This window comes from Mustela putorius, unplaced genomic scaffold (assembly GCF_011764305.1).
Source record: "Mustela putorius furo isolate JIRA1106 unplaced genomic scaffold, ASM1176430v1.1 tig00003942_pilon_pilon_pilon, whole genome shotgun sequence".
Classification (NCBI taxonomy): domain Eukaryota; kingdom Metazoa; phylum Chordata; class Mammalia; order Carnivora; family Mustelidae; genus Mustela; species Mustela putorius.
In genome coordinates, this window is record NW_025422087.1 from 3,445,536 (window position 1) to 3,472,911 (window position 27,376).

At 48.7% G+C, this 27,376-nt stretch overlaps 1 protein-coding gene across 1 annotated transcript in view; it reads right to left on the bottom strand.

Moving 5' to 3' along the window:
* Positions 1-585: 585 nt before the first annotated feature.
* Positions 586-27,376, bottom strand: part of FLT1 (fms related receptor tyrosine kinase 1) — a 177,324-nt gene continuing 150,533 nt past the window's right edge. The window contains exons 19-30 of the mRNA XM_045069645.1: positions 25,769-25,882; positions 24,913-25,001; positions 21,139-21,295; positions 20,607-20,704; positions 19,754-19,876; positions 18,114-18,225; positions 16,488-16,587; positions 11,094-11,199; positions 10,688-10,830; positions 8,604-8,688; positions 6,748-6,842; positions 586-3,695 (exon numbers count right to left, since the gene is read on the bottom strand). Coding sequence (XP_044925580.1) covers positions 3,494-3,695; positions 6,748-6,842; positions 8,604-8,688; positions 10,688-10,830; positions 11,094-11,199; positions 16,488-16,587; positions 18,114-18,225; positions 19,754-19,876; positions 20,607-20,704; positions 21,139-21,295; positions 24,913-25,001; positions 25,769-25,882 — 1,424 coding nt within the window. The 3' untranslated portion in view covers positions 586-3,493. The remainder of the gene's footprint in view (positions 3,696-6,747; positions 6,843-8,603; positions 8,689-10,687; positions 10,831-11,093; positions 11,200-16,487; positions 16,588-18,113; positions 18,226-19,753; positions 19,877-20,606; positions 20,705-21,138; positions 21,296-24,912; positions 25,002-25,768; positions 25,883-27,376) is intronic.

A 27,376-nucleotide genomic window follows, 5' to 3' on the forward strand; every position in this document is an offset into this window, starting at 1 on the left:
ATTTCCCTTACATGTCTCCAGTCTAGTTTCCTCATGATGTTTTTAGGAAGGTGATATAAGACCACTTTCCAAGATGATGTGTTGGTCACTTATGTCTATTAGTGATGATCTGAATTATTTCTCTTTTTAGGATGTAATCCACCAAAAGACAAGCAAAGGACACTTGGTAGGTGTACTTTTCTTAGGGAAGCTCTTGTGTCTTGGGCTTTTGTCTAATTACTTTGTATGGTTTCCTGCACACCACCTCTAATACTCAACCGTAAATGCACACACACACCCTGTAATTGTGGTCATCATTTCTTAGCTGAAAATCAGTGTCTGGGAAAACCCACCTCTTTTTAAGTTAAGGGTATTTCCATTTGCAGCCAGCACTTACCCTCAGTGTGTACATTTTACTCTGATTGTGTTCTTTTTAGTGTTTTGTTTTCTGGACCATGTACCTAGCATGAGTTTGGTTTTGATTTACTGATGCTTTAGAACCGTCATCTTGCAGCACAGAGAGAAAGCTCTCAGAACACCAGTCCTCCACCCCCAAGGAAACCCGTGACCCCTTTTTTCATGTATAAGCAAATTGGAGAAAACATGTAGATGTTTTTAGAAGTTAATTTTATTATATGAAGATAGCATACAAAATACATTCATAGTGACTAGAGATGTAGGACCAAATTAAGTCTTACTTATATCTGCAGCATATATTCTTGGTATGTATAAAAGTAACTTTAAAATTCCAGTCTCCTTAAATAGTTACACACAAAACACACACACGTATATACACATACAGTTACTACCACTGTCAAAGATGCGCTCCTCCTTTCACCAGTGAGAAGGGGCTGGCAAGTATCTGTTTCATGTCTGACATTCTTACGGGCTGGGAAACAAGGCACAGCTAGAAGACCTACATGACATTTTTCAGGATTTGGACGAATTTGTTCCATGGGCTAAAACGAAGGTCTGAGCATCACTTCTTAGACTAACTAGATACAGACTTGCATATGGTTTCAGTCCGTTCCACCCACACTGTTACACATACATGGTCTCAACAAATCCTGAAAGGAAATGCTGCTTTACTTGTCAGTGCCAACTATTTTTGTCATAAATGGCAAGTGGTTCCAATAATATCATCGGTTAATTAATGTTTTAGTTTTCAGTGCTGTTTAATAAATGTTCAGGGCCGGTAAACGAACCATTCCGTGGCAAGCCCTTTGCCACTAGATAGACCCATTCCTGTAAGCTTCCACTTTTCTTTCTGCATTAAGGCTCTAGATGGAACCATTGTTGACTGATGGACTCGTGGAGGCTATAAACCTGAGTCTTTGAGCAGCTGAATTAACACAGTTCTAGTATATGTTTTTGTTTTGGAAAGATGGCATTACTAAAGTCTGACCAATCCAGAATTAGATCATTGAAATCAAGATGCAGTACCTGTAGTGAAGGTTTTTGTTTTCACTCACTGCTGGCTCCTTATTTGATTTGAAAGCATGAAAGAATTAAGGTCTTCTTTTGTTTTCCCTATTCAACCTCCTTCTGGTTCCCTGATTGATACGGTTGCCGGCTGTCCCAGATGCTTTTGTGCGTGCAAAGAAGAGGAAGAACAAAGCTTATCCCCTCTTCTGGTCCTGGCCTGGTTTTGTTGGCCCTGGGCTCTTGGTGGAGAGGCCTGCCTCACCTCTCTGCCGGCCAGAGGTTTCCCCAGCAGAGCCACCAGTGGTGCACCTGCCGCCTCGCTTGGGTTGTGCTGACCGTCCCAGCTCTTTATACTAAGAACCTTGAAACCAGAGTGTGACACACAGGGAAGGAAGCAAAGATTCTTCCAGTATATTTCAGGTTCTAGAGTTAAGTTCCTTGCATAAAGGGAAGCATATTCTTCTCTACCACCAGAAGCAGCAGGTCACTGTTGTCTGTCCAGCCTTGACTGGTTTTAGAAGGTGCATACATCCTAAATACATAGCATCAAACTGAGCCAATTGAGAGAGCCAGGGTCCTCAGACCCTGAAAAGTCGGCACCTTTGTGTACCCTGTCTCCCTACTTCCATCATCCTCAGACCCAAGGCAAGGTCCAAAGCAGATGAAAAGAGGCTTTTCTCCTCTTGATGGCTCATTAACTAATATCCTGAGTCCCAATTCTAAAAGTATCTTGCATAAATTACATATCACCTTTTTTCTCAAGGAGCATAAAGTGCTTAATAAACATTGGTTAACGTTCTTCCACATCTTTCCAGTAGACTAGCATGAGACAGTAGAATCCCCATTAAAAAGGAAACATGGTTGACTTCCTAGCCTTTGGGTCCCAACCAAACCAACAGGGAGTTGGTTTGGTTGGTATAGAGATGGGGTTTTCACTCTGTTCATCCTGTTTTGGCTCCATCTGTCCTGGTTTTGGTATAGAGGAAACCATCCGCAAGACTCATTTTCATCCTCCTCAGCTTCCTTTTATAACTAACTGGACAAAACAGGTTAATGTGAAAAATTGAATGAAGTATCTTGATTATATATTAAGACTCAAAAAAGAATCTGACAGTATTTTGGAACATGTGGCTTAAAGCCCGACCAGTAACCCTAAACAGGCCAAACTCGTTCCAATTAGCTTACTCAGAGCAAGGAACCTGCTAAGTGTGAGGCCATCACGCTGCAGAGCCGGCTTAGCTCAGGGTGAGTATTCAGCGTATCTTGCTAGAGGGGCCTGCAGTCTTGGCTCAGATTTAAGCACAAGTTCAGTGCTAGAAATTTTCAAATGTGCCATATATGGGAACGGGCATAGATCCAGTCCCATAGGTAAGATTTTAAAATTTGTTCTGTAGTTCCAAAAAAATACGTTCATCCTTTTCTTGCCTGCCAGAATCCGGAAAATGTCCCCTTGTCCTTCTGTCCTGCCTGCTCCCTGGCTGAATTCTCCATGTGGACTGGGTTCGGTCAGGCTGTGGAAGCCACAGCATGGTCATGGCTGATAGCCCTCTCCTACTCCCTTCCCATCTGGGACAGCACAGATTCCCTACAGTGCTCCGTCCTGTTGGCTCTCTGCTTCCTTTCTCCCTTCTTTCCTTCTCCTCCTCCTACGTTGCTTCTGCTAGAGGACCCCAGAGACATTGCACAGGCCGGCTTGGGGCTGGTTGCCTCCCGGTTCCAGGAGGCTGGGCCCTATCAAGTCCATACTGCACTGCGGGATCAGTGCATCTCCCGAATCATCAAATGCCCTGTGGTCTCGGGGGTAGGAGCAGGTAAGTCATTGGGCTTAGAAAGGGTTTCTCTAACACACTGAATAATGTGAGGATTTACCAGTGGTGTTTTTCACTTATCGCTATTACTCTATCTGGGGTTACATTCTTGTTAGTCAAAAAGAAAAAAAAAAAAAAGCACTATTAAAAATCACAAAAGGCAGCTTGTTCCTGTGGAAAGATAAAGGTGTAAATTTATATATGTGTCATACTGGCAAAAGCTAGTTTTCAGGGGGCATAAATACTTGTGTGGTTCTAGAAAGAAGGTGATGTGTCAACCTTTAGACAGGCGGGGTGGAGTATAAGACCACCGAGTTGTAGTCTGGAGGAGGAGAGCAGCACGCAATCTTCTTTTCCAGCTCTGAGTTGTCATACGTGAACCTGCGTCTTCCTCTGTTGATGTGCCCACACCCGGAAGGGCAGAAGGCAGGCGGCGTGAGGTCAGAAAGCCCCGACTCCTTGCTTTTACTGGTTACTCTCAAGCTAAAGAGAGAAAAGAAAAATAAATAAATAAATATTGCGAAACCGATTGCTTGAAAACAAATGCTAACGTCCACTCCTTCCTGTTAGGTCTTGGCTCATAACTGTTCTAGAGCTAATGATTATTGAACCCCTTCTCCGTCTCAGGTCAGGGGTTCTGTTCTAGGGCCGTGCGCTGTTTCTCTACTACTAGCTTGGGGGCACCAGGCAGAGAGATGCCTTCCTCTGGCCAGGGACTGGACTGAGTGAATAGATACTGCAAATCCATAATCCTGGGTGGGAAATAATTCCAAGACGGGTATGGCCTTCCCCTAGTCTCGGGCCAGCTGGCTACCGGGGTAGGCTGAAAAATGCCCCCGCCTCTAAAGCACGTTGATCTCAAATCCCTGGAACCTGGGCATAGTGCTTTGACAAAAGGAGTATTACCTCATGTGGCAAGACAGGTGATGAAGCTAAAGGTCTTCAGAGGAATCTCGGCTCTGCCAACACCCTGGTTTGGGACTTCTGGCCTCCAGAAGTACAACAGAATGACTTTCTCTCGGCTTAAGCCTCTAACTTCGTGGGGATGTGTCACAACAGCCTCAAGAAACAAACCGCTTCAGACAGACGGATCAGTACGGCTGTTTCCCTACCATGTTTGTATTCTAGAAAATGGATATTAGGGGACTGTCGCTAGCAAGGCTCAAAGGAGAAGAAACTGGCTTCTGGTTCTTTGTTACATCCAGCCTGAGACAGACACACAGGGAAGAAAAGCTGCTCTTGTCCTTTCAAGTTTGTTTGTTTCTTCATGCTGGGGTGAGAACGAGAAAACCTCGCATGTTACCACATTATTCCGATGGGGCCTGGGCTAACGTCAAGCATTCGCCGTATTTTTAATGTCAAGAGTCGAGGGCAAGATGATTGCTTTCCTTCACAGGGATCTTGAGTAAGATCCCCAAAATAGGGAACAAAAGGTGGTTGGTAGTCTGCTTTCTTTTCTCCCTTATCTGCGTCATCTTTGTGAGGGTCCCCTAACCCGCTCCCCTCTGAGGGGACTCTGCTCGGGTACCATCACGGTGCTCATGTTAAAAGGAAACAAGTGCGAAGACCTGCCTGTCAGCGTGCCTCCCTTTCAGACTTCCTTGTGGTGGTTAAATTGTGCTAACTCTGTCACTGAGGGGCATTTGGGGCCACATTTTGACGTGGATCAAGGTCAGCGAACTACAGCCTGTGGGCTGGCCATCTGCTTGGTTTCCTTTTTTTTTTTTTTTAACAGCTTTATTGAGATACAGCTCACCTGTTTAAGGTGTGCAGCTGCAAGGTTTTTAGTATATTCACAGATGGTGCGACCATCAACACAATCGCGTTTAGAACATTCTCCTCACCCCGCAAAACACATACCCAGTTGCATAGCCGGTTACCCTTCCTCCCCACACTTCCCACCCCCGGCCCTAGTCTGCCACCGACTGACTTTGTTTCTATAGATTGGCCTATTCCTGGCATTTACGTAAAAGGACTCCTACGCTATGTAGTCTGTTGTAGTCTGTGGCTTTGTTCACTGAACAGTGTTTCCGGGGCTTGTCTACACTGTAGCATGGGTCCGTACTTCATACTTCTTATTGGCAAATAATATTTGTACGGGTGTACTGCGTTTTATCAACTCATCAACTGAAGGGCAGTTGGCTTGTTTTTACTTTGGGTTATTATGAATGCTGCTGCCATGAACTTTTGTGACTAAGCTTTTGTGCGGCCGTACGTTTTCATTCTGTTCGGTATATACCGAAGGAGGGGGATGGCGTGACTCGAACCTTTGGAAGAACTGCTGCTGTCCTGTTTGCCAAAGGGACTGTACCATTTCCCATTCCCACCGCAACGCACGACGCTTATAATTTCTCCACATCCTCATCAACGCCAACTTTTCGGTTCTAGCTCTGCTAGTGGGTATGAAGTGGTGTATCGTCATGGTTTTGATTTGCGTTTCCCTGATGACTCATGACCTTAAGCAACTTTTCAGGCGCTCATTGGCCGTAGCCATCTGTTTCTGTAAAGTTTACTGGAACATAGCCACACCTCCTTGTTTATAGATGGGTGATGGCTGCTTTTATCCTACAGTGGCAGAGTTGAGTAACTATTGTTTTTAAGATTCTATTTATTAGAGAGAGAGAGAGAGATTGAGAATGAGCAGGGGGAGCAGGACAGGAGGACCGGGAGAGGGAGCCTCTTCGGCTGAGCAGGGAACCCGATGTGGGGCTCGATCCCAGAACCCTGCGATCATGACCTGAGACGAAAGCAGAGGCTTAACTGACTGAGCCACCCAGGCACCCCAAGTAGTTGTTTTCTATGTGACTCCTGAAGAAAAAGTCTGCTGACCCCTGGTTTAGAGGAGAGGGGAGCACGTTCTGCCTCTGAGTGAGACGGGCAGGCATTGAGTCGGGAAAGGTGGGAATGCCTTATAGGTCAGCTCAGCCTTTGCCTGTCCAGCACAATCCCTAGGTAGAGAAGAGCACAGAGAAGCTGCGATGAGAGGGCCGGTCATGTAAAAAGCTGGGGCCCAGGTAATTCCAACAGCACTTGCCAATGGCCACCATAGGGAGGGTGGGGTGCCAGGAGCCAACAAGAAACCAGCCTTCTCTTGGAAGCGTCGGCTTCTCAGGATGGCATGTATTAGGACCGTGTGCTTTCCCATACCAATGCTGCCAGCCCCGGGTATAAGCACGGGCCAGCTGCCCTCCCCGCCCCCATAAGCATGTCTCCATTTGACTTTTGCCCTGTTCAGTTGGGCCTTGAATCGGGCTCCTTCCAGCCGAGACACTGTGTTTCGTGTGTTTGGACTGCCTGTCCTGCTAGAATTGTCCGCCCATTTCTACTTCTCGAATCCTTCTCAGCACTCGGTGCTCATTTCTTTGATTTTTATACCCTCCTCCTTGCCCATCTGAGGGCAAAAAAGTGCTTTTCTGCAATGCCTGAACACTGTAGTTCAAGAGGGTGAGTGGTCCCCACTGAGTTTTCCCCAGCGTCTTCCTTCATACCCTTCCCCCCATCGGCTGGTCACAGAAAAGACCCCCAGCCTCCTTACGCAATCTTCACAGAGGCCTTGGGCTTGCTCTCAGCCCAGGTGAAGCGCTTCAACAAGGGGGAGGCCGGCAGGGTGCTGCTGTCCGCCTGGTAATCCTGGAGGGAGGAAGGAAACAGAGGTCACTCCTTGGCTGACCCCAGAGAGGTCCGATGGGGGGGGGGGTGGCGTGATACTGGCATGCGCGTCTGAAGTCATGCCAAGCTCTGTCCTCCCCTGCCTATTAAGACCAAGCACTTCTCCATATGTGCGAATCAAAGTGTTGTCAGTGGCAATAAACACCTATTGTATTTCTTGTGAAACCTACCAGCGGAGACCCTGCCACTTTGAGGTACTTCTTCCTGAAGGTGACAAAAATACCTTTCAACAAAAGGGGAAGCTTCAGGTAACAGGAGGGCATTTTTCAAAGTAAACTTGGATGCAAATGATTGTATACAGCGATGAAAGCGAATTATGGCAGAAGATTGTTGTCTGTGAGTATGCCGCTATTCGGGACCTACCTAAATGCAAACACTGCGAGACACGTTATAAAGGCCTGGTGTATTTTTTTTTTTTTTTTTTTTTTTTTTTTTTGTGGACCCTATGGAATTTTGGGGCCCTCCATGGTCACGGTTTGCAACAATTCCTTTTTCTCCTTGGTTCAGCTTTAGCGTGGAGTCCCAGGCAGGCTCCTGCGTACTCTGCGTTCCCAGCGTGTGGACTCCACACTCTGTCCCTCTGAGCCTCTGACAGGGCTGTGTTCAAGTGTGTGTACTCACCAGCAGGCAAGCCTAAGTGAGCAAAGGAGCTGCTGCGGTCCCCACTGTATCGGGCTGGGGGAGGGGTGAGGTGGACAGAAATCTTCCCTGTTTGGCTCAGCATCGCTTCCTGGCACTTAAAGCCGGCTTAAGAAGCAGAAAAACAAAGTTTCCAGCTACTTTTCTTTTGTGTTCTGCGGCTTAGTTGTAATGCTTTTAAGTGTTCCAGTCATCTTTTCCTCTCTAGTGTGTTTGAAACTCTCCTGGTGCTTTCTAAATGACGACAGTGCTGGGTTTCAAGGTCACAGTGTTTGCAGACATCACCTTCCCACGGGGGTGGGCTTCCCAGCCCTTTCATGGGACCTGGGCCTTACCAGTGCCCCTCAAACTTTGCCATGCACATCTGTCCCCTGGGGACCTTGTGACAGGGAAAAGTCTGACTCCATGAGTGTGGATGGGTTTTGAGACCTGGCATTTCTAGCCCGCTTAGTGACCACGGTGCTTATCTGGAGATCACACTTCCAAGTGTCAGAGGCTTGGTAGCAGAGGGGTACTCTCTCAACCTCACATCCCAGAGTTTCAGTGGGACCAGCTGGATAAAGCCTTGTGTTTGCCGGGCTACACTGTTTTCTCTCAGTGTGGCTGGGTAGGACTGTGGCTGTTCAGCTTCTAGAACCTCAGTGGGAAGGAGCATGAGGCCTGGGTCGACTTCTCTCAGGACCGCAAGGCTATTCTTAAGGGAGAGCTTTTTGTTAGATCCTGAAGACCCAGCCACTCACAGCTTTAAGTTCCTCCATTAATCTGAAAGCAGGATTCCATCTTTGATCGCCAAGAAGCTTAGAAACACTATGAGGTTTCCTAAGGGACTCAACTATGCCCAGGTGAAGACGTGGCCCTGGAGTGAATCCAGGGTCATCGTCAAACTATAGAATTACCCGCTTTCAAGTTAGCTCTCTATAGCTAAGTCTTGTTAAGTCTGTATAGTTAAGTCTTGTCACTCCCCTGAAATTGTCATTTCCGCCACTACTCATGACTGACCCCCACGGACTGAGAGCCACCAGACTACCGGAGTTTGGATAGAGACCACAAAAAGGCCTTGAGTATGTGAATCCCATTACTCACATCAAAGATAGAGGTGGTGTTTGGTGAAAGTTCTTCAAAGGTTTTGATTCTCTCCAGACTCATGAAATTGAAAGCATTTACGTATCTGATGAAGAAGCAGAAAGACTAGTCAAGACAGGAAAATGCATCCAGCTTTTATTAGCTGGGAGACTGTGGGCACTGTATCTTAGCTGAGGTGAACCACAGTCCCACAGAATCCCCTGGCTCCTTGAGGCCGCAGGTCTCCTGCTCCGCGTGCCCCCTCGGGATCTTCCCATGGCAGGCAATCCACACTGCATAGTTTTGAGCAAAACCCCAGAGGACCCTTGAGAGACTCCTCAGTGGCTGGGCTTCCAGTCCCTTGTGGAACGGGAAAAATGTGAGGCCTAGAAGAAACCTGAATCCTCACACGGTCTAAACACCCTATCCTATAAAGGAGAGAAATGATGCCCAGAGAAGGGATAGGACTTGATCACGTAGAGTTGCCTACTTCTCAAAGGGTGTGAGGAGACCAGGGAAATGACCTTGCAAGGCCACACAGCTGATGTAACAGCTAGTCCTGTATATTCTCTTCTGGGGTTCCAGATTGGGAGAAATGGGGAGCATTTTTGTGTTTTCTCCTATAACTACTGGTCTGTTGCTGAAGACCCAGTAGGAAGGCTGCAGAGAGCTGCACTATGTGCTTCCTCCTAAGGCAAGTTCACCTACAGACTGAGTTTCTCCATCTGAAACCCCATCATCACCTGTAAGGCCAAATTTCTTAGCTAAGCTAGTTATTGGCCGAAGGCTTAGCAGCATCCTAAAAAGGCAAAAATAACTGACAACTTCCTTCCCCCACCACTGATACAATCAGATATCGCTCATCCCAGCTAGTTTTTTAATCTTAAAAAAGGGTGATTCATCTGTGTCAGCCTCTTGGGCTGGTTGGGAAGTGTGAGCAGGTACCACTGACCTATAACCCACGACCACAGATCCGGGCTGGTCTTCTAGGCCTGTCAGAGATGGCTACTGGTCCTTTCAGACTGCCCCAACCCTTCGCCGTGCCTCCCTTGGCTGAACTGGGGCCAAAGCTCTAGGGTTGTGCCCACGCAGATAAAGATGCCACAAGGCCCACAGGATAGTCTAAATGTCCTAAAAACTGCTTTGATGGCATGGGAACAGGGAGCAAGTATCCAACCACCTAGGTTACAAACTCCAATCTGGCGCTTACCATTTTGGCAAGCCTCCTGCCATGGAGCCTTAATGTCCCCGTTTGTGTGACAGGACTAATAATACCTGCTGTAGAGTACTGTTTAGAGCATTAAAGGAATTGATGTCCACAAAGAGCTGGGCACAGGGCCAGGCCACACACAGCGTGTGTCTGTGTGCCCAGTAGTACCGAATGCATACGATACGCGTGGAACCGTTAGCAGCAGTGAACATCCTCGTGTACTGTTAGGACTGGTGTGTGATGCGTGTGTAATCACTACTAAGGACGTGCTGATACACATGTAACCACTTGTGCCAAACGTGTGATACACATGTAATCATTAGTACCCAAGAGCCAAGTCCTGCCCCATCCCAGTAGAGACACTAAATCAGTATTTTTCCCCTGTATCTCTTCAAATTTCTCTGCAGTAATGAGAGATAGGCTAGTGTGTCAAGTAAGAAAAAAAAAAAAGTTTAATCTAAGGCCGTATTAAAAAAAAAATTATGGGGAGGGAAAGAAAGAGGTAGGAGCATTCTAGAATAAAACTGAAGAAAATGTAATGTGCTGTTCTTGATTGGATCCTGTGTTTGTCTTTTGTTTTTTCTTAAGGTATAAAAGACATTTGGGGAACTTAAGGAAATAGGAATATTTAATAAGGGAACTATCCGTTTCTTTGGTGTGATCATTTTGACGTGGCAACACAGGAGAACGACCTTCTTACAAGATTTTGGGGTAGAATGTTATAATGCCTTAAGTTCTCCTTCAGTTAGTTCAGCAAAAACAAAAAAATACACCTATAAAGTCTATACATAGAGACAAAATAGAGCAAAAGGTTAACTACAGCTGAATTTAGGAGGTAGACCCGTTGTCTAATGTTTGAAAATGTTATAAGACTGAGGAAAGAAAGAAATCTTACCTGACATTATCAGAACTTCCTGAATTAAACTTTGGATGTGAAATATCTTCCTTGAAGAAGTCATCAGAGAAGGCAGGAGGTGAATATGTGAACCCACTATTTCCTGTCAGTATGGCATTTAATGGGATATAGTCCTTGCCATCCTAAAATACCAAAGATGGAACTCTAATTATACAAATTTCTATTTCAACCCATGTCTGGGAAATAGGCCAGCTTCAGCTGTCCCATTTCTGCCATCTCTGTTGTGTTTTGGGAAGATAATTGTGCATACACACACGCATACATGCACCACACTTAACTGCTAATCTCTGCTATTAATAGCTCTTACACAACAAACAAAACACCCCCTTGACTTCTATTCAAAGGCATTTGGGGCTTCTCCTATGCAAGATAATCTCAGCTTTACCTGTTGTACGTTTGCTTGAAGCAAATCGCCTAGCTTTTCCACAAGTTCTGCAAATCTTGGCCTTTCTTTTGGGTCTTTGTGCCAGCAGTCCAACATGATCTGATAGCTGTCGGGGGGAAAGCACAACAGAAGTAGCTGAAGACCAGTGGTAATCGTGTAAATTGCCCCAAACCCATCAGCAAAGTGATGCGTGTTGTCCCGTAGACCCAGACTAGGCTTCCTGTAGCATTTCGTGTTCGCCTTCGTGTTTGGACGGGGATAGGCCACACCCTCCCATGCAAGGCTGCTGGGACCAGGTCCTGTAGTAGTGGGAAACACGTCTACAAAGGCAGACTAACAAACCAACCCTCTGGAGCCCATCGCCACCCAGGTTCTTTGGCATGCTGGTCGGTCTGCAGGAGGGAAGGCGTGAGCTGCTCTTGAATAAAGCTGGGCTCCTGAGAAAGGAAGCCCCACCATGGACTTGCACTTGACTGTGCCGTGGAGCGCTCCTCCCCCCACTCTCAAAAGCAGGGCAATGTCCCTTAAAGGTAAAAGCTCACATACACACCAATATCCATGGGCATATTGTTCGTAGTACTTCTAATCTCAGGCTGTTAAGAAGCCTGAGCCAATTTTTTTTTTTTTTTTTAAAGAAGCATGTGGTGTGTCCATGGCCTCGTGGCTCCATGATAGAGCTCAGCAGTGGAGACGGGTGGAGAAGGCATTGTTTACAGGACCCCTGTCCCTTCCAGAAGGTGAACATTTGTGTAGAGTGTGGGTCATTCCTTGGGCCGCCTGCAGGTTCTTGCATACGGCTCCGCCCCGCCCCCGCCCAGCTCCAGCATTTCAAATTCGCCATCACCAATGGGCCTCCCTCACCTCTCAAGGAGCTAGGTACAGACTGAGTGAGGTATGGACATGTTTGTCTTAATCTCCCAGAAGCTGGGTGGTGTCCTGGGATTTAAAGGTCAACAGGCTTCCCCTACAAGTCTTCTCCTCTGACCTTGGAAATTGGAAAGGTATTGGGTTCTTCTCTTGGTCTTGCTGGAGGGAATGCAGGTTTCAGCCTGCCCCACCCCCTCTGTAGAACAGAGGCCTGAGGCTTGGAGATTTACCCTCCTTGGGCTCTTGGCTCTCCTCAAGAGCTGTTTACTATTTGTAATCTCTTCTCTTAGAAGATCATCTGGGCTAGAGAGGTCTCTGACCAAGTTGGAGCAAAGTCCGAATGGCCTCAGAATTTGGAACCGGATCAGAACCTGGCTGTTGGCGCTATGGGGGAGGGACCACGTCTCCACACCCCTGACCTAGCTCAGGCCCTTCCACAAAGGTACTCCAGTATCTGATGTGAAGTCAGACTGGTCTCTGGGAAGACCTAGCAAGGCTAATCTGCAAAATATATATCCTGACTGAGGAGGGGGATAGAGGCAGTGCTCCGAGCTTCCTGGCAGCTGGAGAAAAAGAAGAGTAACTATGTGATGCACATAAGGCAAAAGTTAAAAACAGACCAGATACTTGGAAGAAGCCTGGCTGTTCCTAGAACTGAAATCCGAAAGAAAGCTGTCCTACATGCCTCTCAACACTGTCATTTCCATCTAGGAAATAACAACTTCATGGGACTGTCTTGTACCTTGTCCTTCAGTGTTGGCCAAAGCCTGAACAGCAGAAGTATCACTCCGGAGAAACGACTCTGAGAGGCAAGACACTGTGGTCCAGGCTGTGTCTCCTCAGGTCCCCAGGGCAGGGGTGGCCCCGTGTGGTCTTTGGACAACCTCCGTGGGTACCGGTCTTCAAAGGCAAGCTCCTCTACTAGATGGTGGAGTTGAGCGCCTACTTTCAAGTGCCCAGCGAGCACTTTGATTAAGGGACTGGGGCTCTTAAGGATCACTTGTCTGAATCACAGATTCTCCTGACTTTGTCCAAACTGATAGGTCAAGGCTCTTCTCCGAAGGTGGCTCTGGTTCCCTCTGGTCTGCGTATTTCATCTACTGTACCCATTTTACTTAACTCCCAGGAGGTGTGGTGGGGCTCAATGGGTCCCAAGAGCTGGGAAGGCCAATGTCAAGGACCACTCTACGAGGCTCAGTTTGCAGACACGCAGGATACTGAGAGTGAGGAGGGGGAACACAGGCTCTCCAACTTGGGACCTATTGTCCCCGCTGTCTAGGAGACCTAGGACAGGGGCTGCAGTGCCCAAGGCCCCTGGCTATCCGTGACCACTAGCCTCCGAGCCAGGGCTCAGGACACTTGCTCTGTTCAGGCAACCCAGGCCAGCCTGCTAGTGGCCAGAGGTCTGAAGGGGCCTAAGACCATCTGCCCGATCCTATGTGGAACTCATGGTTTACTAAGTTTACACGGTTGACTAATTTTTTGAGCTGGGTGCAAAAACGTTTACCAAGGAGACAGGAGGTCACTGGACCAAGCCCGTGGTCCCACATCCCCTGGCTGCACTGGCTGTGATGTGATGAAGGCCGGCCTGCTTCCATCTTACCAGCCTGAGGCCGAGGCCATTCTAACAACGAGCAGTCCTGGAGGCTGTTGGAAGGACATTCAGTGTATATGCGGATAATGTATAAAAGGTAACCAAAGCAAGAAAGGCTTGAACCAGGCCAAAAAGAGGGATAGTCTTGTTGGGGGCCTTGGCTTCTCCCAGTCAGTACCCTTTCCCTGCTGAGCCAAACGCCGCCGTGAACAGGATTCTCCCTGGCTTCTCTCAGCCCAAACTAGCAGAGGGGACCACCTACAACTACTTGCTGTTTTTATTTTGATTCTCGGTTTCGGATTTCTACTTTCCTTTCCTCTTGCTTAAAATCCAATGCAAATCATCTCCGCAAACACCAAAGGAAAAGGAAAAAAAAAAATCAAAACATTCATTGCTTATTTCCTTATTGAAAGACATCTGATTAAACAGGCCCTGGGCAAGGAACCAGCCACTCAGGGTCGAACCGTTTACATCACTAAGTAAACAGGTTGAGCCCAGTAAAGAGACATGAGCTGCACCCACCCCAACAGCCCTCCCTGAAACCAGCTGGGGGAAGGGCTTCCTGTTCAAGCTATCACCCAAGCCCCCAAATGCGCGCCACTTTAGGCCAAGTTCAGGTCACAGGGGCTAGTGCTGAGATCTGTACTCTGTCCTCCACCCAGGCCTTCCCGCTGTGGAGCAAACAAGAAGGCGCGTTACGCCACCAGCTCTCGAATGCTTGAGAATGGCTGAAGGTTTGGATTCTAGCCTTCTGCGCACACATTTCACAAAGCCACTGCTTTTCACCGTTTCTATAACTCCCCAGCGTTGAGGAACCATCCTTTTGTCTATAGGCTGCATGGTTTTTCAGGGGTTTCCTGGAGTGGTTCATGTGGAGACTTAAAGCTTTGATAAAGCTTTGTACCTCTACTGTCCTTTTGGACTGGAATCTGGACAGGTATTAGACCCTGCAAGCATGTAGCCTGGTGTTGTGGACTCTGGGCTCAGACACACTTACTAGCCATGTGGCAGACCACTTAGGTATTCTGTGCCTTGGTTTTCTCACCTGTGAAATGGCGTGAATAATTGTACCTACTTTGTAGGGTGGTAATGAGCATTAGGTAAGTTAGTATGTGTTCAAGGACCCTTAAGACGGTGCCTGGCACTTAAGCACTTAATATCTTAAGCACTTAAAAAATATTAAATGTTACTCAGTTATTATTACAGTTCGTAGTTGAGAACTAGTCTTGTGATTGTCAGATTTTTAAAAAGAATTATTTATTTATTAGAGAGAGCAGGAGCTGAAGGGCAGAGAGAGGGAGAAGCCAACTTCCTGCTGAGCAGGGAGGCCGATGCAGGGCTCGATCCCAGGATGCTGGGATCATGACCTGAGCTGAAGGCAGCCACTTAACAACTAAGCCACCCAGGCACTCCGTGATTGTCAGGTTATACGAAAAGTGGAAGGAATATTCAAAGCATGAGTGGACACATTAGAGAAACCTTTTTTTCCTAAGGAATGTGGAATATATTTCTAATTTAACAGTCCTGGGATATAGGGAAATCCATCTAAAAGGCTTCTAACCATCTCCTCTGCTACTTAGTCGATGGAGGACACATCACTTCACTTTTGAGATGATTAGTTTCATTATTCATCAAATTCAAATTATAACATCTGCCTATTTGCCCCTCAAGGATTGCTGGGAGCTTTCGATGGAACTGTGTCGGGGAAGCACTTAGAAAACCATAAAGTGCAAAGTAATCTCATTTCACTCCAGATCTCCCCGCGGTTGCCCCTCTCCACCAAGCAAAAGGAAGCAGGCGATTAAAAGCTCTCTGTACCTTCCAGGCTCCGCAGCTCAAATGTCATCCTGGGGGCTAATCTAGTTCCGTTCCCAGGTCTCAGGAGCCCTGCATCAAGGTCTCCGGACTTTCCTGACCAGACCCCACAGTAGCCTGACAAGACAGGCGCCCCAGCTCCTTTCTGCACTCCCGCTCCTCCCCGGAGCTGCCTTCACGGGCCCTGAGTCTCCCCCCATCCCCCCATCCGGGGCCTGACTTAGTCTTGTCTCCAGATGCTTAAGGAAAGAGACTGCAACCTTGAGCTTTGGCCAAGCCCACGCTTCCTTTATTCCCTCTGACTCCTCCCCAAAGGCCATCCCAGGGCTTCTGGCAAGACCCCATTGTGCAGGTAGGACAGGGAGGGCCGCCTGCCGGTTCAGGAAAGGTGGTGCCGCCGCAGGAAGGCCCGAGTCCTTGTCAGCAGCTGGACGGAACTGCCCGGTGTCATCCCGTTCCTGCTTAGGCCTCAAAGTGCAAAACCTCCACAAAGCTTCAGGGGCAGCAGGGTGTCTGAGGGAGGTCAGCAAGTGTTTGCGCAGTGGAGAATGCCTTCACACGGAGCCTAGACTCTAGGACCGTAAGCGGGGACCCCCTCAAGAAGTTCCTCAGAGCTGCCAATTCCTAGAATGAGTCTTGACAAGTCGTAATGCCCACAGAGCCTTCTGGGGAGGATGATTACCACTTCATTCGGGAGAGTCCCCTTTCCCTCTCCTGCATCTTTTCCCCTGAACGCCACGTGAAAACCCCTCATGGGTCTCTAGCGTGAGTGGAGGACGCCCTCCGTCCCCTGGGGCTGCTTAGCTCATCTGGCTTCTGCTTTGGGAATGAGGACAAGGTCTTGTGTTCTGTGCCTGGGTGGTCTGTTCACTGCTCCTGCGTTCATGCCTAGAAGCTCAACTTCTGAGTTCAGTTCCAGCTAATGGCCTTGAAAAGTCATGTCCGTGCTCAAGAGAAGTAGGGAGGCACAGGTCAGGGATAATGTGTCCCGCTTCCAGCAAGTACTCCCAGCACAGCTGGGCCCAAGAGGGGCTGAACGTCAGCAGGACTTCCCCTTTCGAAGGTGTGCTGGTGGGAGAGCACGGTCGGGCGGGGAAGGGAGCACACGGGGGGCTCACATTTCAGGAGTTGCGTACTGGGGGGCCCTCATCCTCATGCCTTCCTTCAGGCGGCTGCAGAAGTCCTCGTCCATCTGCACACCCGGGTATGGAGACCCACCTGCGGGAGACAGCGAGGGAAGCACAGGGCTTGTCATGGCTGAGGGTGCAGAAGACCACGGGGCGGGAGGCGGGGTTGGGGGGACGCGAGTTCATGTCTGCCGCCTCCCTTTAAACTGATGGCTTAGGACCATATCCCCCATGGAATGGATCGCCACAGCCAGTACCACCCGCAGAGAGGCTCTGCAAACCCTGGTCAGCCAGTACCACAGGCTTGCTTGGTGGGTCCTGTGGTGCTGGCTGTCAGAGGCCCACAGGCCGTTCCCATGTCAGGAGAAGGGGTGTCCTCGGCAGGGCATGCCCCTCCCCCAACAAGGAACTCTCAAGAAAGCCCGTCATCCGAGACTCCTACCTTGGGTGACTGAGAATCTTTTTAAAACCCCAGTGGACCTGGGCTTGGATAGTCATGGGTCATTCACACCTCAGTGAGAATGCTTTCCTTCAGCACTGTCTTGTGAATGCTGCTGGGAGCAACCCGAGGGAAGGGGGACCTTGAGCTCCAGGGTGAGACTGAACGGGGTAGGGTGTCTGTGGGCTCGAGTGTGCCCAAGGCGGGGCCCAGATTCTGCCTTCCGCCAGTTCTCCCGTCCAGGAGACCCACATAACCCTTCCTTTTAGGGGGATGCTTGGCTGGAACTAGGGGCAACTCCGCCTCCCGGCCGGCTCTGCTCCAGACCTAGCATCTAGTCTCTCTCGACATGTGTTTGTCTGCACTTTCTAGTGTGTAGGAAGCAGCTGGGAGGCGTGCGGCTCTGGCCCTGTATCACTGTGGGGCCACTGCGGACGCCAAGCTGCTTTCAAGGACTGGAAGCAACAGGTGTCTGTCATCGAAAGCAGGGGAATGATTTTCACACATTACAGGAAACCAGGGATGTTACTGGGTGACTTTTATTTGCTCTGAAAGGCAAATTTTTGGCAAAGTCTAAAAGACTGTTGGCTAGACCCCACACTTGGGAGGCCTCGGAGCATCAGTGTGTGTCTGGGAGCAGATGTGGGCCCTGTGCACATCTGTGTGCCTGGGATCTCCAACAGGGCTTCTCACCAGCCAGCATGGATGTTATCAGAAGCAGAATAAATGCAACCATGTTCCCATGGCTCATCCTTGGTAAACCAGCGTCTAGGGCCAGCTGCGCCCTAGAAACCAGCAGCGGCCCGTTTCTAACAGTGATGCCGGGTGAGCTGAGCTTACTGGGATCTTTTTAAAGAGGGGAGGGTGGTGCGGGGCGGGGAAGAAACAAGGCGTTAGGAATTGGGGGGTTTGAGGAATTAGAAGAAGCGAAGGAGAGGGAAAGTAGTCAGACCGGCAGAGGTGATGCTGGCGCCCCCCGACCCCATGTGTGTCCTACACAGTGTCCTCGCAGTACAGGGCACTCACGCGTGCACTGTCCTCATGGGAGCTCCTACAGGGACCCAGGCATCTTTTAGAAGCTGGTCTCAGGGTAGGTCTATCAGGAGGACCCTCGACAGAGGATGTAGACCTTTGGTTCTGGGCCATTTCTTTGCTCCCTTCCGTCCCCCCAGATTTACCTAGGGAGAAGATTTCCCACAGCAGAACTCCGTAAGACCACACGTCGCTCTTGGTGCTGTAGATTTTGTCAAAGATAGATTCGGGAGCCATCCACTTCAGAGGAAGTCGAGTCTAGAAAAGGGCGGGGGGCCTTGAGCAGGACTGGAAACAAAGCACGTTCAACCCAAGCGCCCATAGGGTCACCTCCCAGAGAACACGTGGCCCACAAATCATTTCCTAGAACAGCTATGGTTTCCTAAAATGGAGGAAACTCTCATAACACGCGTTGTCACCCTACTAAAGTGGACAATGTCGGCTGAGCCCCTCCCATGTATCCAGCCTGTCCTCCCTCCAGAACTCTGGAAGCCCTTTCTCCCCTAAAAGGCATGTGCTCTACGGGGTTCTGGCAAAGGCTGATCTGAATTAGGACACATCCGGAAAAATCGACGGTTTTCAGGGCTTTGGTTTTCGGTGTTTAAGAAGGAGGATGTTGAAAGGCGTTGCTGTATGAGAAAGGCAGGATTCTAGAGGTCACTGAATCGGGGAGCGGGCAAAGGCGCTGGAAGGAAGGAAGGTGAGAGATCACTGAGGAGACCGTTTGGCTGGTTTTCAAGTGTGGGGACAAATCTTCCATCTCTTCAGACAGCAGGAGTCCCGGAGGGTTAGGCCTTCACTGCAGATGGACGGGATTTGACAGGAACTATGGGATCACGGCGGGGTGGGGGGCGGGGGGAGAAACAGAAGTGGGAGAGGCTGGAAGCGACAGAGATGACAGAAAATAGGGACAGACTTCCAAAATGAGCGCTCCCGAGGCAGATTTGGTGTTCTCCTTTTATAAGAAGAGAGTGCAGAGCAGTGGTTCTCAAAGTCTAGCCCCGGGAGCAGCTGTGCCTGCAGCCCCTGGAAACTGGTTAGAAAGGCAGACCCTCAGGCCCCACCCACGACTCCGTCAGAATCCCCGGGGGGGCGGAGCTCAATCAGTTATGGTTTCATAAGCCCTCCAGGCCACATGAAGTTGGAGAGCTGCTCCCTCAGTCCTCCTCAGAGCCCAGACACTGGCTTCAGCCCCCGGGCTGGAGAAGAGAGGACACAGGAGGTCACCCACAAAGGTGAAAAATAACACTGTTCAAAAACAAGCGCAGAAGAGAAGCCAGTGGGAGCCAGCAGGGAGATGCTAGGTGGGAAGGCAGGCATGGGAGGGTAAACCATTTCCTCCTCCTCCAGATAAGACGGATACCCTCCCCCACCCTTTCCTGAGCTATCCACACCTGCTGAATCAATCACCCGGGTTTATTTGAGGGAAAGAGTCCAAGCTGTTCCTTTCAGCTGTACAGAGTACAGGGAACTCCCACAGGAGTCGAAGGGGGGCAGCGAGGGGGGTCTTCCCAGGCCCCCCACTGGACTGAACACCTCTCGGGGTACCGGGCTCTGGCAGTGCTGCCCGAAAGGTACCAAGCCAGCAATGGGGGAGAGAACAGAACCAGGAGACGGGGGTCTTTCTGAGCCCCCCGCGAGGGCTCTCTGGTACACAGCCCATCTGGGCTGCACGTCTGCACAGAAAGCAGATTTGCAGGGAGTGTGTAAATATTTACCCAGGGCTTTGGTCTGTGGTTTAAAGATGACGGTATAAATGAGTCAAAGAAACACCACACGGACTTACATCTCCTTTTCTCACATAATCGGGGTTCTTATAAATATCCCGGGCAAGGCCAAAATCGCAAATCTTCACCACATTGTTCTCAGATAAAAGAATATTTCTTGCTGCCAGGTCCCGATGAATGCACTAGAACGAAACAGTTACGTCATCACTGCGTTTCCTTAATCTGACCCACCGTTGCCCTGTGCCTTTTCAGTGTCCTAATTCCTCTTAATTGGAGGATCCATTTCACATGCTTCCTTCACATGAAGGGAGCGACTTCCAGAGCCCATGGGGTGACCATAAACATGAAGGCGTTTCTTTACATATAGGCACCCCCCTACCCCTCCCTAGGCCCCAAAGCCACAAAATGCCCCAAGTCCGCTTTGCCACTGGTTGGCAGGACAGCGTTCCTGGTAAACCAAGCTGGCCATCGATGGCTCCCCGTGAGCAAAATCCCATCACCCCCGCCCCCGCCTTTAGACCTGAGCCACCAAGGTCAGATCATGATCTGGCTGCAACTTCGCGGCGCACTCCACATGGATGAATTAACAGGAGCTCTCCCAGGAAGTTGTGTATTCTGAAATTTTGGCCAGTTTTGAAAACACCCCAGAGGGCAATGTGGACAGTGGTGGCCAGGTTTGTCTGGTCGGAAGCCTGGGGAGGTTTTCCCCTGGAATCCAGGTCTACTCATGGGTATCCAGGGTTCCTCTGTCCCTATCAGGACAAATCGAAGCACTTGTTGTGATGTTTCCTCTACATAAGTCTAAGCAAATACTAGGAAGGGCAGATTGAGAGCCACGGTGAGCATGAGTCCATAGAATGTCCACATGTCTGGGCCTGGCAAAGAAGAAAAGCAGTAAAAGGCAAGGCTGACCTTTCTGGAAGACAAAAACTCCATGCCTCTGGCCACTTGGAAACTGTAAGAAATCAGATCTTCCATAGTGATGGGCTGCTTGTAGAAATCATCAGAGTCTGGAAAGCATTAAAACCGTAACTGTTTGTAATGGTTCTTGTTATTCCACCAAATCCCAGTTTATTGGAACAATGTTAGCAAAACATAAAACCAACAAGTAGATCAGAGTTCATTTTTAAGAGCATTGGAGTTTCAACATGAATATCAGAGATTTTTCCAGGCCTCCAGCCCATTCTCCCCAAGCATGGGGTGGAGGGGGGGGGGGGATGATCCGTTTGGACAAAAAGCCCTGAGGGGAGACAATTGCACAGTTCCCTGTCAAAATTAGTAACTCTGTAAATAATCTTAATTCAAATCTTATCTCCTCAGGACATTACCCTTCAAGTCTCCCACGGATGTTTATTAGGGTGATAAATAAGAAAAAAATGTCAGAGATGCACAGTATGTTGTAAAAATATCTCAGACTGTAGGACAGGAAGGAATTAATACCTACCCTCCTCTTCCTCAACATCGCTCAGACTTTTATCTTCCTGAAACCCAGAGCTTGCGAAGCTCTCGCTGCTGGTGACACTATCTAGTCTTGGTTTCTTGTCTTGTTCAAGGTCTGGCTCCATTTTTTCTGTCTTAGGCTCCACGTGTAATGCGGCATCCTTTGGACCGAAAGAGAAGGGACACAGAGGAAAGAGAGTTTCAGAACAGCGATGGGGGAAACTGATCCCTCCAGGGGCCGGGCGCCTGAGTTGGGAGAATGTCCTTGCACAAGATGGGTGATAAATTGGTGGCAACGGCCCTAGGGCTCAGATGTCTGGCTCTTCACGGGGTTCTGGAGTCTGTTGGGCTTTCGAGTGGATTTCAAGATAGCATCTTAGGTACGATAAAGAAATATTAACAGTCACTGGTATTCACCGAAGGCTTGCTCAGGGCCACCAGTATATTAAGACTCTTAGGGACATTTTCTCATTTAGTCTTTGTGACAATTTTATGAAGTAGTTATTGCTGAGACAGGAAGAAACAGGTTCGGAGGAGGCCAATAGTAAGTCACGTGCGAGTAGGAAATGGCAACACTTGGCCCCAGCTTTGGCCAACTCCAGTCCATGCCTGTAACCACTTTTCCCGTACCGCATGCCACCTTGTGAAAGATGATCTGAATAATAGGAACAAACCCCTCGTGGACTTGGGGTTTCCCTTGGCATAACGCCTGTGAGTAATGAGAGACGGCCGTACTTAACGATTTCTCTAGTATCTTTGGAGAAGTCGGGAACATGACCATTTCTTTGGGTCGTTCCCCCTCCCCCATTTAGAACAAAGATCCAGCTGAATCCTGGTACGAGTAGAGAAGGCCTTTCATCCCGGACTGGCGATCCAAGCCCTGGTGTGTAATCTGGCTCTTTCATTAATTATGTGATATGGGGTAAATCACCTCCATTTTGGGGTTCCATTTTCCTCCCTGGAAAAGCTCTATCTTACGATATTTGGTCTCCTAGGAAAGGATGTGTTGGTTCTGAGTGTTGGCGTGGAACTGGAAAAGATTTTTATCATCTCTGGTAATTCACCTGGTAACTGTGACACTACAAACTTGGCGTGCCCGGTGGCCTCGTGGCCATGTGCTGGTGGAGCACAGACCTCGGCTCAGTCACACGAGCTGTCAGTACTGAGGAAGGGGCTGAGAGGGACTGGGGCCCTTGATGCACCTGCCTTGAGTGGCAGAGCTGGGACTCGCCAGCCACACAGCACGGCCTTGCTTGGCTTTCCCCATACATGTCACCCGTTAGGAGAGATCGTTCCACTAGAGGGCGCAGTGGGAGTAAGCAGAGGACAGGAGGGAGCCACCGCAGGGACAGCCTGACAAACTCAAGAGTGGGAGGTAACCAGGCTCTTGCCTTACCATAGCCCCCCAGGAACCCTGCACAGGGGGGACAGGCAGGCCGCAGCATAGACCCGCACTGCCACCCCACATGACCTACCTGAGAAGAGGTAAACTGTAATTCTTTGTTACTGTGTCTCCCAGAGGCAGTTAGAGTTGGTTCTGCTCAGCTGGGGACTGGAATTGGATTTTTCACGAGACCCAGGGTCAGAACACAAGGCAGCAGGGAAAAGGCACTGGCAAGGGTGTGAGAAGGAAAGTGTTCAACAGGTCTGCCCACGGCTCAGCAGGCGACAATCCATGCTCTCTGCTCTCCAGGCCGCCTTCATCCTCGTCCTCCCAGGGGTCCCAGCCCTGGACACATCTGCAGGGGTCATAACTCAAGCTCCCTCACCCCCCCCTTCTTGACTCCCCATCAGTGCTGCATTCAGCTTGGCTTACTGGTAACCACTGCCGTGAAATAAAGGTGTATGTATGGAACTTTCGAGACTCTGGCAGAATGTGGTAGATTTATTACAAGTAGTATTGAGAGATCCTGCTGCATTTATTTGGAAAACGAAATATCCCATTTCTATTTAGGCTTTCAGTTTTTCCTTCACTTTCTCTTTATATTCCTTTAGGTTCCAAATATGAAATACAGCCATGTGTTTTCCATGAAAGCACTGAGCTCCACCAACAGGGGGGTGAATCATTAAATATAGCCAGAGGAGGAAGCAGAGCCTTCTAAACAAAAGACGCACGAACCCAAACGTTCCATCCTGCCCAGGTCCCTGGGGTATGCTGCCGCCTTAGTTCTTCTTGAAGCCAGTCCAGAATTTCAGGACTGAGGGGACTTTGCACTGCTCCCAACCTGGGCCACCACTTTCCCCTTTTACTTAATGGTGTTTCCCCCCTCCTCCCGCCCCACTCCACTTTCCTTATCCAGCCTAAGGCCCAGAAAAGCTTTGCAACTGTTGTCAAGAGAGCGGGGGCTCTTTTCTTCCAAACTTCACATCTGCATAAGTGAGTGTCCTTAAGGCAATCTTTCACTTGACTTTTCTGGGCACATCTATAATGTGAGAGCATGAACTAGCTGAACACAAGGTCCTTTTCAGATTCAAGATTTTTTTTTTTTTTAATAATTTCTACCCCCAGTATGGGACTTGAACTCAGGACCCTGAGATAGAGTCACATGCTCTACTGACTGAGCCAGCCAGGTGCCCCTTCAACTTCAAGATTCTAACTACTGGAGGGCATGGTTTAAAATGAGAGACAGGAAGTTCTTGATAAATGTTTCCAAGTCGGGTAGACCACCTGTGTCTTCAGTTGGGCCAAAGTTGGAGGCATGAGAAAACTGGCCAGCTGGCCGGTGGTTCTTATTTGTATGTTCTATGACTACCATGTGATAGATGTGTGGATGTGTGGCACTTTATCCATTGTCTAGGTCATATAGATCAGTGGCATTAAGATGGACTCTCCCAGTCTTTTCTCGCTCAGTGGGTCAATTGGCACAATGACCATTAACATGTCTGGAGTGCTTAACTCGGTGAAAAATGTGATTCTGTCAACAATGGCATGACTTCGGTGCTGTCAGTACCTCCATTTAATAAAGGAGGGAACTGAGACCGAGAGATTGAGTAACTTGCCCAAGGTCCCAGATTTTGAGTGACAGAGACAGGATTTAAACCAGGACGTCTGATTCTGAGTCTGCGTGTTGAATCACCACAATGCACGGACTCATTACCAACACTGTTGATTATCAGGTAATAATAATGTTGAGTCCTTGCTCCTCAGGCGGCTCCAGGGCAGAGAAAGACACAGCCCTGGTAGGATGGGTCACAGTGGCCAAGTTTTATTCCTCCATTCGGTAATCTCTGCCTTCAGGACTTAAACCTACATGTTCCTTTTGTTACATGGCTTTATTTTAGTGGGTAAGGCCAGTTCTGTGTTTGCACAGGGCTGACATGGGTGGTGAGGGTCTGGGAAAGGCGAAGGAAAGGGCACAGCAAGAGGAGAAAATAATTTCCTGGGCCCTGTCACTGGCTTCAGGGTCACGGCAAAGTCAGCCAGTTGAGTCCTTATTTTCTCTAGTAAATGGAGACAACTCCACTTCTCATCTTCTTTAAAGAAACAAGTAACTAAGTGCTTTGGGTCGGTGTCTGTATATATGGAGAGAGAGAAGGCGAGAAAGTGCTCAAGGTGCTTGGATGGGTAGTCAGGTAGATGACTCGAAATTTTAACCTCTAATTGTTGCTGCCTATGCTGGGATTATGTACTCTCTGCTCTGCCCACAAAAAGTGTGATATATTAGCATGGAAAGAAAGAGCAGAGATAGGGTTTGGGGCTTAGTGGTTAATGGAAAAATGCAGGTTTCTCTTGCTTTATGCCACCATAGCCTAAACATCGGCCCCTTAAATTCCTTACCTTGTTGAGAAAGAATAAGTCTCGTTTGCTCTTGAGGTAGTTGGACAGATTTCCATATTTGCAATATTCGACAATCACCATCAGAGGCCCTGCAGGAAAACAGATGGCTTGTCACTTGTCCATTCCCAAGGGTAAGGGAGAAGCAGGCAGCCAGGGCTGGGTCTCTAGGACTCTAGTGGGAGCCTCTCAGTCCTCACCTGCTTTCTGTACCCACTGCTACTCTGAACAGGTAGCGTCTTCCCGACGACCCTTCATTGCTACTACGTTTGTTGACCTTGGAGAACACTGACTGCACAGGTGTTCTGCACCTTTCTTTCTGCCTAAAGCAGTAATCACACACCTATAGCCAAGTGCTAACGGTGCCACAGGGGAAGGCAGACAGGTCTTCAGGAACATGCTGGAGGCCTGAGTCATAACCACAGCCCTGTCTCGGCCACTTGCCCCAGAGAGGAAAACCTGTCCGAGGAGAAGGGCCCTTCTGGGTGTCCCTTACATCCTCTCCTCCTGAGATCCCACCAGTAGCGACTCCTTCCTTTATGAGAAGCTTCAAGGAGAGCTCCCCCTTCCATCCATTACCTTAGCTCCGGCCACACTCCCTTCAAAGCCGTTCTCAGACAAAAATGCTCTCCACTTGACCGGGAGCCCATGGAAGGAAGTCTCAGAGGGAACCCTTCTCTTTAGAACCTTTCAACTAATTGTACAGGGAAGGCATTTCTAGGATGGGAGTGCCTTTCCATAAAGGGACAAATTGTTTCCTCGGGTCCTACGGAGAGGCCGTTTTTCGGGACGCGAGGAGGGACCGGGAGAAGGAGCTGTATGGCCAGCGGGGAAGAGGGGGCAGGCCCTCCTCATTTACCTCCTTGCTTGGTACAGGCTCCCAGCAGGTTGACTACATTCAGATGGTGGCCGATGTGGGTCAAGATCTTGAGCTCAGTCATCAGAGCTTTGTACTCGCTGGCTGTGGCCCCCTCTGTGTGAGACACAAGGAAGAGTCAGGGCGACAGGACAATGGGGCTCTTTCCGCTGGAGGCGGCATTCCTGCCCTCCGTGTTTGCCAATGTTCGGCCGGTTGCTTCGTTAACTTCCCCACATTCTGCAGAAAGACTGGGTCTCCAGACTGTTTTCATTACTCCCTCCCTCCTGAGCCAACATCCTTTTGATTACAGTAAGGCCCAGAAGCAGTGGTGGGGTTAGTCACTGGGCATTTCCTCTTGGTGGACCTGGTCTGCTCAGCAATGCGCTGACTCAGAGCTGGGCACCTTGTGGAGGCGCCTTCCAAAGGCTTCCGCCCCACAGAACCAGGCACGGCAAGAGCCTTCCAGACAGGGGATGAGCCCACACCTCCCCTCTTTTTCTCACTTTCCCCTCTTTGAAGAGTTACAAAGAAGGAGCACCGGGGGTCTGCAGGAGTGCGAGGGCCGCTTCTGTAAACATCTTTGCAATGTGTTATTTTCTCCCTATAACCTTTTCCTCCCTGGAGTCTGCAGGGTTATCTCGAGTTGTAAGGATCCGTAAGCATCTGACTTCAACTTCATTCGCAGAGATAAACAACATCACTCTAAGTTTTAGCAGAGTCTAAAGCCTAAATTAAGTTTGTTCTGTTTGTTTTCGCTCTTTTTTTTTTTTTTTTTTTTTTTTGGTGGTGGTGGGGAATGGGTGGGGAGGTGTCTTTCTTACTGATTAACTTATAAGGCATTTACAAAATTAAAAAAGATAAAGTCATATAATCTTGTAAAATATTCTAACAATATGATGTATACAGAGTAAAAAGTGAGAATCACTCCAACCACTTAACCTCCCTAGACTTTCTTCTATATATTTATAAACACATATACCTACTTAAAGGTCTTCTTGTTTTGTTTGCATAAAAGGAATCCTCTCTCTGTATTTTTTTTTTGCCTTTTTTTTTTTTTTAAATATGTCAGAGACTTTTCCCATTCTTGTAGCATTCTTGACATTTGAACTGTCTCCAGTTGGGGTGTGTGTGTGTTTTGCCATTACAAATAACACTGTAGTAGATAGCCAACATGTAATCTTTGTACACAGATGCAAGTAGTTCTGTAGAACAGTCTGGGAAATGGCCAGAACATGTGCGTGGCATTTCACAAGCACAAATCATTTTTAAAAATTATTTTTTAAGTAATAACCAGATAAACTCTAGATCTCTTCAATGGGATCACGAGTGGCTTATAGTAGATGCTTCACAAATATGTGCTAGAAAGATAAACACCATGAACACTCTTCTTATTTCAGACATGGGCACGAGGCCCAAAAAAGGTTAAAGGTCTGCCTCAAGGGCACTTTGAAGGAGCTTCTGACTCACGGCCTATCTCTGACATTCTGTCTTTTCAATTTCTCCTAGAAACAGATGGCCAACCAATTCGAGCAAAAAAGCTGAATGAAAATGGTTTTTACGAATTTCATGGAGTGGGTGATTTGGCCATCTTTTAAAAATCAAGACTCG